The sequence below is a fragment of the Terrapene carolina genome, unplaced genomic scaffold (genome assembly GCF_002925995.2).
Source record: "Terrapene carolina triunguis isolate 2854851 unplaced genomic scaffold, T_m_triunguis-2.0 Scaffold419, whole genome shotgun sequence".
Classification (NCBI taxonomy): Eukaryota; Metazoa; Chordata; order Testudines; family Emydidae; genus Terrapene; species Terrapene triunguis.
In genome coordinates, this window is record NW_020664770.1 from 548695 (window position 1) to 559429 (window position 10735).

Below are 10735 nucleotides of genomic sequence, written 5' to 3' on the forward strand. Positions count from 1 at the left end.
TTTTCTTTTCTTTTCTTTTCTGCCTGAGGGGCAACAGGCATGCAAAGGGTTCAGCCTGCAAAGCAAGGGAATCCAACAAGCAGTTTATTTTATTTTTTTTCTAACTTGGTGGCAATGAAATAGCTAGGCTAGAGTAGGGCAAACCTGTGCCTGAGGTTGTGGTTGGGCACCGAAACCCTAGAGCAACCAGTCTTCCCAAAGCAGCACTCCATGGAGAAGACAGACCAAGATCAAGCCCAGACATCCAGCTCCATGACAGAAATGCAGGGAGGGGATGCGGGACCAGAGAGTTCCCTGGAGATCTTCCAGTTAGCAACAACTGACAATAGAACAGAGAACCAACTGAAGTCAGTGGAACTGTGCCAGCTTTGATCAGAGTTGAATTTAGTTCCTGGGGTTTTTACTCTTCAACTACTCTATTTATGAAGTAAATGCCAAGTAACATTTACTTCAATGGGACTAGTCATGTGAGTATTGTTAAACAAGCATTAACATCACCTCGCTGCAGGACTGTGCATGGATGCTCCTGAATTCCACCCATCTCCCAAGATCCATGTGAATCTCCAGAGATCTGTGAATTGGACATGTCTATGTGTGGTTGGGTGAGAGCAGACCCCTCTACTGACTCTGAAAAGGAGGACCAATTCCACTCCCCTCTTTTGGTTCTCTGAACCCAGTCTGATCTCATGGCAGAAAAATGCAAAGGACCACAAGCAGAAACTTGCCCTGTTTCAAAGCATGTGCATTGGGGGAGGGGGGACAGCTCAGGGCTACATTTCCTGCTGTAACTGCAACTTAATTAAAGACTTGGTAGAGTATTCCCCAAAGCCTGGTAAAGTTTAGATACATATTTCCCCTTAGATTGTTAATTTTGAGCTACTGGGGTGATGTAATGGTCCCAACCTTAACTCAAACTATTTAAATATTGTATTTTCTTCCACCAGTTATTGTTCCTTTTTCTTCAGTAAGGTTAGAGAGTCAGATTTAAAGTGTGTCATGCAATATTTTTGGTTACCAATTACAGACTGCAGTTCTTACAGACGGGATTTCAATTTGACATTTTCTAACCTATTTTTAAAAAATCATTAAGTTTTTTTTTTTGTGAGAGCAGGCATGAATATTTATGGTATTATTTATTTTTTCAGTATAAATGGAATACATGTCTTAAAGATTTTTAACTAATTTTCTCCTTTAGAATAATATTATTGCCCTATGCTAAAAGAATGCCATGTTAATTGGAGCGCTCATTACATGTGCCTATTATAAGACAGTATTTTCACATTTCTCCAACAGTAAATATAAAGGTGACAAAGAAGAGATTTATGTGGATTGCTTATTTATTTACTTGTTGCAACCATTTTCAGTTCATAAATGTGTGTTGGTTATGAATGACCATATGCCGGAATTATGGGGAGGCAAATACATTCTAAAAATATAATAGAATGCAGGACAATACAACAACCGTTTGCTTTAAAATAAATCGCAGCATTTTTCCAAAAGAGGTGAACATTCTCTCCTTTCTAGATTACTTACACAACAAGATGGGATAGATGGAGGTAAGCAGTCACTGTCTTCTTATGTTTCTAGGCTATATGTGTTCAAACTTTCAAGGCTTTGGCAGTTGTTTTGTTCTTTTGAAGAGCAACATTCTTGTACAGAAAATTTCTCGCATCAAACTAGCAGAGGCGCAAGTATACAATTTTTTTTAATCAAAAGACATTTTCAAGTTGTTATTTTCATGATGATTATGACGATGTAGCATACACATAACCTCAGAGATAAACCCGTTATGTTTTTGAACATTCAATATTTTTAGTTATATCATTCAAAAGAGAACTGGATAAATTCATGGAGGTTAAGTCCGTTAATGGCTATTAGCCAGGATGGGTAAGGAATGGTGTCCCTAGCCTCTGTTGGTCAGAGGGTGGAGATGGATGGCAGGAGAGAGATCACTTGATCATTACCTGTTAGGTTCACTCCCTCTGGAGCACCTGGTATTGGCCACTGTCGGTAGACAGGATACTGGGCTAGATGGACCTTTGGTCTGACCCAGTACAGCCGTTCTTATGTTCTAAAATTAGAAATGCTACATAGACTAAATTAATCATTATAATTATCATTAATTGTAGGAGCAACTGATTACATATAGGGTCTTAAAAGATATTAAATACATATATACTACTTTTTATGATAGCATATAATACATTTTAATTTCTCATTCATTTTAAATCTGGTCCTGATGAAGGGAACACAGTGGAATTTATATGCCTTACAATTCTGCTTCTTATAGTCAGTCTGTGCTATTAGTATCTGGCTGTGTTGAAGGAGGGGCACATGGTATGCCGTTCCAGCTCCCAAAAAGTGCTGGAATGGCATTCCACATGAGTTGAGCGTTGCTTCATTACTGTCTTGTCCAAAAACTCTCTCCTCATGTTTCTAATCCAAGTGGACTCCTGGCCTCACACCCCCATGTACTTTTTCCTCAGTCAATTGCCCTTCACGGGTATCTGTCAAAGTCTGGTCATTGTCCCTAAAATGGCAATAGGCTTTCAGTCTCTGGGGAACATTATTTCACTATGTGGATGTGGACCCAGATATTTCTCATGCTGACCATGGAGGGAGCAGAGTGCCTCATTCTAGCAGCCTTGTCTTCTAAGTAAAGTCAATGAATACAATTATTGCTATTGGTGGAAGTAGTCATTGTCATAGTATATGATGTTTACCTATAAGGTGTGAGTGTGACACCTTGGTCTATTGAAGTCACTGACAAATCCCCCAATTGACATCAACAGGACCAGGATTTTATTCAAGGGAATTTTAGTGCCATTAAAAATCCCAAATACATAGAGATTAATTTTTATAATATCATATCATACATTTTCATTTCTTGTGCTTCTGAAACCTTGTGCAGTTGAAGGATCACACTGTTTTGTTTTGGGTGTTTTTTTAATGTATTGTACAATATGGTGTCTAACACCCAGTCTGGGATATCTGCTCTTCAAAGGAGGGACTGGCCAAGTCTCTGATCTTGCAAAGATTTACATTTATCCTTAATTCTGCACACTGGGAATTGTCCCATTGAACTAAATGAGTCTACTCTCATCCATAAAATTATTCATGTGCCTGGGGCTTTTCAGGATTGAGGCCACAATACAGAAAACTACATTTAGTTAACTACCTCACAGTGGGCCTGTTGGGTATATTAAAGCATGTTTTTAAATGACTTTGACTTTTGTGGATAGAAAGTGTTATAGATTTGCAAAATATTATGGACCGAACTCCACTCTGACCTATACCCCAGTCACAACTCTTCAGGCCAAAGGATCACATTTTCTTACATGTTTCTACAAGGGGGCCCCAGTCCTGATTGGGGCCTTTTGGTGCTACAATAATAAATAATAATAAAATTTCCCCATTTGCTGTGCTGGCAGTTTGTGTATGGTTGAATCCTGGGAAGTATTTGTTGCTGAACTTCAGATAGTCTTGGGTGGTTTTATGCTCTGTTGCCTGTGGGCACTGTTGCCTGTGGAATTGATGGGAAGAACATTTCCATGTCATTCTTTCTGTACTCCTGCTAGTGCTGAGTAAATAATGGCTGTTTGAGCTCAGGGACTTAACCAAAACATTTAAAAAAAATCCAATTTAATGCAAACCTAAATATGTTTTTCAATTTTTGAGGGGGGGGGGTCAAATCACAAATCTTGAAGAGAAAAGAATTTTGTGCCCAAATTTTTCATTTTCATTCAGGTATTTGGGGTGTTTTCACACCTTTTTGGTATTTCTTTTTAAACTTCCAAATTTCAATCAGAACACCATTTTGAATCAAAAAGTCTAAACAAAATGTTTTAATTTTTTTTCAATGAGAGATTTCAAAATGAACCAGTCAGAATGAAATGTTTCAAAATGGTCACAACAAAATCTTTTCATGCTTTCATATTTTTGTCCAGTTGAAATTTCAGACCTTCCAAAATGCATTTCTCAGTGAAGACATTTAATAAAAAAATCACCCAGCTCTCTCTACTGCAGGGTTTTATCAGGCATGACATGGGTTAAATAAGTGGTTTGCTTGGCAGAAAGCTTTTGCTGCTCTGCCAGTTAACCCAGCAGGGACATTTCCTAGCATGATACAAGCCAGTGAGCCTGCCATAATCTCTCCAGTAGGAAGAGAAAATTTCTTTGTGATTTAGACAGTTCATGTTTTAATTTTTATGGCTGCACTTTCTTTTCTTGTTGTAATGGAAGCACTTTTCCTGGGGCGCTAAGAGGAGTTTCTGTTTTATATACAGCTAGTAGAATTATTCTGAGTGGAAATATTTTTGAGGTAAGAGGAGGTGGTTAAAATAACCATATAAAAATTAAATTGTTTTCTTTTTTGCTAAAAATTCAGTGGCATTTTAATTGAAATATTTATTGACATCTTTATCAAAAACATTGTACAACTATTTATCAAAACATTTTGTTGATATGATACTGGGTTTTAACAACACATCTGATAATGTTTCAATATGTAGTGAAATTTTTTTTGCAAAAATGGTAAAATTAAAATATTTTCACATAAATTTTCATGTTTTTGTCCTGCTCCAGCCTTATATTTTATTGTTTATTTATTTGTTTTCTTTATTTAATGGACCAAGCCTCACATTTGCAAATATTACCTCTGATTATAAGTGCATCAATTTTTGGGTGTCCATGATGAGCCTGGATTTTTTGTATCTGCTGAGCACCCAACTCTCCAAAGTTCAGGTGCTTTTAAAGTGTCGCAATTTGAGCCCTTCTAAATTGAGACACTAAAAATTTGAGCTGGTGGAAAAAATTCTGTCAAAACTGTTTTTGACGGACAATTGGGTTTTTGACTAAACAAATTTTTAGTGAAAAAAGTTTTGATTTGTTGTCAAAAAACTAAATACTTCAAAACCAAATATTACAAACAGAAAGCAAAATAGTTGAGATAACATCCGTTTTCAAGTCAAATATTTCTCTTTTTCACTGAAAATTTTCTGTATTCATATTTTCAAAGAAAAATCTAAATTATTTGTGGAAAATTTAGATGATTTGTTTTCCATTTTGGCCAAAATTTGCTGCAGAAAATCCCCACATTTTTCAATCCATTCTACTAATGTCACTGTTTGTTTTGAAAATCTTGGCAGTTTGCTCATCAACTGGAAATGTTCATTGTGAGAATATTTTCACTGTATTTGCACCTTAAATATATATTTTGTCAAGGAAAATTCCCAGCAGTGACTATGATCCAGGAGCAAGATTTCCTATTTTTAGAATTGATTTATAAAAGGAATTGTAAGATGTTTGGGGCAAGGACTGTTTCTTATCAATGGGCATGTCTACACAGTCTGCGGCAGGAAGCCTCCCAGCCTGGATCAACAGACGCGGGCTGCTGGGGATTGTGCTCTCAAAATAGCTGTGTAGATGGTGCTTTGAAGTTGCGGCTCAGGCTGGAACTCAGACAAGGAAGCCCAGCCCCCCACCCAGGCTTCCGACCTCAAGCCAGCCCCAGCCCCAGCCCCAGCTGCAATGTCTTCACAGCTATTTTTAGCATGGTAACATGAGCCCCGCGGGTTATAGTCAGCCTGGGCTAGGAGGCTCGCTGCCACAGGCTGCGTAGACATATCCTGTATGTGCATTGCCTAGCACAAAAGGACCATGATTTTAGTTGGTTGTCTAGGTGCAATTATAAATAAATAAAAAAATAACTTGTAATTATTCTCATTATTATCTAATGTGACTCAGGTTGGGCTGCAGTCATTGGTCACTTTAGAAAATCTTTCCTTTGGGGCTGGTTCTCAGAGATTTTGAGCACTGGTATTCCCCAGTGATTTCAGTTGGACGTATAGATGCTTTTAACATGGGAAAGTCAGGCTCAAAAGTGCCTCTGGCCTTATTTATAAATTGCACTGTTTTAACTTGAACTTGATTTAAAAGCAGGTTTGGCTGAACTGGGACAAAAATGCCATGTGTACCACAGCTGGTCAGAAATTATCTGTTGAAACATTTTTTTTTCCCCCAGTGGAAGATGGCTTTTTGACTGAAGGAAAATTCCCATTTTCATCTAAAGTATGCTGTACCCAGAGAAATTTCAATGAAAATTTTCAAGAAAAGCGGGAAAACAATCATTATCGTCAATTTTTTATAGCAGAAAAAAATATATTCCCAACAGCCTACAGTCTGGAGACTCTTTGTTCGATTTAAACCAAGCTTATATTGCTTTAGTTATAGTTGATACCTTGCGGACTAAAGTTAAATTGACATAAAATTGTTTTAAATCAGATTAAAATTGTCCACACTGAGATTTACATCACTTTATCTAGATGATTGTAAAATCACACTTTTAGTTCAACCACGGCAGCTCTAACTATAGAAAAGACCGGAAGCTAAATACCCTAATGCTGAGATTTCCAAAATTACATGTTATTTAAAAACCAAAGAAACTTTAGCCTCAGGCCTGGTCTACACTTAAAAGTTAGGTTGACATGGCTACGGATCTCAGGGGTGTGAAAAGTCCCCAACCCTGAGCGATATAACTATGCCAACCTCACCCATAGCACTGACACAGCTAGCCTGATGGAAGAATACTTCTGTCACCCCGCTACTATCGATCAGCGAGGTGGTTTCCTACACCATCGGAAAAACTCCTTCTGTAAGTGTAGACTGCATCAACACTACGAGACAATGCCGGCACAGCTACGTCTGCCTGTAGTGTAGACATACCCTAAAAAAATGCAACTTCCTGGGAAGTGAGAGAATTTTCATGTTAACCAAGATATTTGGCATTTCTTCCACCAAAGAGAGAAGTTGACTAGTGTATCAGACTCTGTCAGTGTTACCCCTACACACATGTGCATATTCCACACATTTTTTGTTCTAATCTCTCTTCTTGTGCCTTCAGGCCAAATCAAATGAAGGGGAAGTGGAGAGGAATAACACAACATTGCCAACAGAATTTATCCTGCTGGGGCTCTTTAACCAAATGGAGACACACACCTTCCTCGTGGCCATGATTTTACTTGCCTTCATTACTGCCTTGTCAGGGAATGGTCTCCTCATATTTCTAATCCAAACGGATTCCAGCCTTCACAGCCCCATGTATTTTTTTCTCAGTCAGTTGGCCTTCATGGATATCTGTCAGATCCTGATCGTTGTCCCCAAAATGGCAATGGACTCCCTGATCCCAGGGAACACCATTTCGATAGTTGGATGTGGGACCCAGATATTTCTCACGATGACCATGGGAGGAGCGGTGTGTCTCCTTCTGGCAGTCATGTCTTATGACAGGTATGTGGCGATATGCAATCCCTTGCAATACCATATCCGCATGAGGAAGAGAACCTGTTTAAGCATGGCAGCTGGCGTCTGGTTTGGAGCATCTTTAGATGCCTTGATTCACACCGTTTTTATTCTGCAACTGCCCTACTGCAGCTCAAAAGAGATCAACCACTTCTTCTGTGAGATCCCAGCCCTGCTGAAATTGTCCTGCTCTGACACCTCCACTTATGAGACGGTCATCTTTGTGTCCGGCATTGTACTGCTCCTCCTCCCTTCCTCGATCATACTGTCTTCTTATACGTGCATCCTCTCTTCGGTCCTGAGGATGAGCTCAGTCAAAGGAAAGCAGAAGACACTAGCCACTTGTTCCTCACATTTGACAGTGGTGGGGTTATTCTACGGAGCAGCCATCTTTATGTACATGAGACCCACTTCCTACCACTCATTGCAGCAAGACAAGATGGTGTCTATGTTTTACACCATTGTCACCCCAGTGCTGAATCCCCTCATCTACAGCCTAAGAAACAGGGATGTTTTAGGATCCCTAAGAAAATTGGTTGGGAAATGCAGAGTCTGTCAGAAACTTTGATATGAAATGTCAATGACTGTTGTGTCCTAGGTTTGATCACTTCCTACTTGGCCACAGACTGGGTTTCCTAAAAGATTTAGTTGTAGGGTAAATTTTTCAAAATTCCTTAAGCACCCAAGTTCCACTGAAAATCAACGTGTCTGAGGCCTGGTCTACACTAGGAGTTTATGTCGAATTTAGCGCCGTTACATCGAATTAAGTATGCACCCATCCACACCACGAAGCTATTTAGTTCGACATTGAAGTCTCTTAAATTCGACTTCTGTACTCCTCCCCAACGAGGGGAGTAGCGCTAAATTCGACATGGCCATGTCGAATTAGGCTAGGTGTGGATGGAAATCGATGGTAATAGCTCCGGGAGCTATCCCACAGTGCACCACTCTGTGGACGCTCTGGACAGCAGTCCGAGCTCGGATGCTCTGACCAGCCACACAGGAAAAGCTCCGGGAAAATTTGAATTCCTTTTCCTGTCTGGCCAGTTTCAATCTCATTTCCTGTTTGGACATCGTGGCGAGCTCAGCAGCACTGGCAACTATGCAGAGCTCTCCAGCAGAGATGGCCATGCAATCTCAGAATAGAAAGAGGGCCCCAGCATGGACTGATTGGGAAGTCTTGGATCTGATCGCTGTGTGGGGCGATGAGTCCGTGCTTTCCGAGCAGCGATCGAAAAGACGGAATGCAAAGATCTATGAGAAGATCTCTAAAGCCATGGCAGAGAGAGGATACAGCCGGGATGCAACGCAGTGCCGCGTGAAACTCAAGGAGCTGAGACAAGGCTACCAGAAGACCAAAGAGGCAAACGGACGCTCCGGATCCCAGCCCCAGACATCCCGTTTCTACGAGGCACTACATTCCATCCTAGGTGCGGCCGCCACCACTACCCCACCACTGACCGTGGACTCTGAGGATGGGATATTGTCGACGGCCGCTTCCTCGGACATGTTAGCGGACGGGGAAGATGAGGAAGGAGATGAGGAGGACGAGGCAGTCGACAGTGCTTACAATGCTGATTTCCCCGACAGCCAGGATCTCTTCATCACCCTTACCGAGATCCCCTACCAACCGTCCCCAGCCGTTAACCTGGACACAGAATCAGGGGAAGGATCAGCCAGTAAGTGTTTTAAACATCTAAACATTTACTTTTAACAGAACAGGAATATTAATAATAACAATGGGTTTTTCATGATTAGTTTGCCCTAGGCGCTTAACGTTTCAGTCCTTGGCAGTGCAACTACTGAAAAAAAATCTAACAATGTCCGGTTTAGCATGATTGTTCTGCCCAAGCCGCTCTACTGTTTAGTCCCTGCCAGTGCAGCTACAGTAAAATGCGGTCTATATGTCCGGGGATAGAGCTGAAATCCTCAATGGACATCTCCATGAAGCTCTCCTGGAGGTAATTGGAAAGCCTTTGCATGAGGTTCCTTGGGAGAGCGGCCTTATTGGGTCCTCCGTAGTAGGAAAGGTTTCCGCGCCAGGAGACAAGCAAGTACTCGGGAATCATTGCCTTGCAGAGCATGGCGGCATATGGCCCTGGTCTTTGCAGGCTTTCCCGAAGCATCCTTTCTTTCTCCGTCTCTGAAATCCTCATCAGAGTGATGTCGCTCATGGTGACCTGCTTTGAATTAGGTAGGGGAATGTTAGTATTGGGACTGCTTGCCTGGTCCTTTACAGAACTGTAACCGGCGGCTTACAGCCACGCGGTGGAGGCGGGAGAGGGGCAGCATACAGGGATCTTTCTCTGGGACAGCCGCGAGGGGGTGGGACAGGGGCATAGTTCATGCTTGCCGGATTGCTGGCAGCAGGGACTGGCATTGCTTTCAACGTGAAAGGAGGCCAGTGCTATTATTAAAGTTTTAAGCAGCCACAAGTCTACGGCTTACCATGTCGGCCTGCTACACAAATTCCGGTGTCCTGCCCCACTTCTCTGATCTGCACTGCAAGACCCCAGGCACTGAATGCGAAGGCCGAAAATTCGACCTTGTCCTGAGTGCGCATGTGATAGGTGCTGTGCATGGTCTTGTTCGCAGAGAAAGACTATGTTCTTTGTTCACAACTACATTTATCTTTCTGAGGAATTCACTCCCTTTTTCCCATCCCACAGCTGCGACTGTCTCCCAACCTAGCCTGGCATCACACTCCTAGAGGCTAGCGCAGATTAGGCGTAGGAAGAAGAGGACACGGGAGGACATGTTCTCGGAACTTATGGGCTGCTCCCGAGCCCAGGCAGCCCAGCAGACCCAGTGGAGGGAGAACTTGTCCCAAATGCACCGATCAGCTATGGAACGGGAGGAGAGGTGGTGGCAGGAAGACCAGCAGGCGACTTAAACGCTGCTTGGACTAATGAGGGAGCAAACGGACACGCTCCGGTGCCTTGTGGATGTTCTGCAGGACCGGAGGCAGGAGGACAGAGCCCCGCTGCAGTATATCTGTAACCGCCCTCCCCCGCCACCAAGTCCCATACCCCCCTCACCCAAAGTCCCAAGAAGGAGGGGCGGCAGAGTCCGTGAAAACTCTCCCTCCACCCCTGCAGACTGCTCAAGTACCAGAAGGCTCTCATTCCCCAAAATTTGAGAAGTCCTTTCCTTCCTGCCTCACCCAAGCCCCCGTCCAAGTTTCATCCCCCAGTTTCATGTGTAGTTGCTAATAAAAAAGACGTTTCTGTTAATTACTGTTTCCATCATGTTCTTTTAGAGGAGAGTCTGTCTGAAGGGGGGGAAGGAGGTTGGTAATTGGACAGGACAGTTACCTTTACCAGGGTACAAAGGCGGGGGCAGGTTCAGCAGCAGGGCACACACACATTGCAGTCACTAGTTACCCTGGTCAGTCTGGGAGGTGGTTTTCATGTTCGGGGGGGGGGGGGGGGGGGGG

At 42.3% G+C, this 10735-nt stretch overlaps 1 protein-coding gene across 1 annotated transcript; it reads left to right on the forward strand.

Moving 5' to 3' along the window:
• Positions 1–1550: 1550 nt before the first annotated feature.
• Positions 1551–7867, forward strand: LOC112116756 (olfactory receptor 2T1-like). The gene is made up of 2 exons (XM_024214450.1): positions 1551–1556; positions 6902–7867. Exons 1-2 carry the CDS (start codon positions 1551–1553, stop codon positions 7865–7867), a joined length of 972 nt encoding a protein of 323 aa, XP_024070218.1.
• The last annotated feature ends 2868 nt before the right edge of the window (positions 7868–10735 follow it).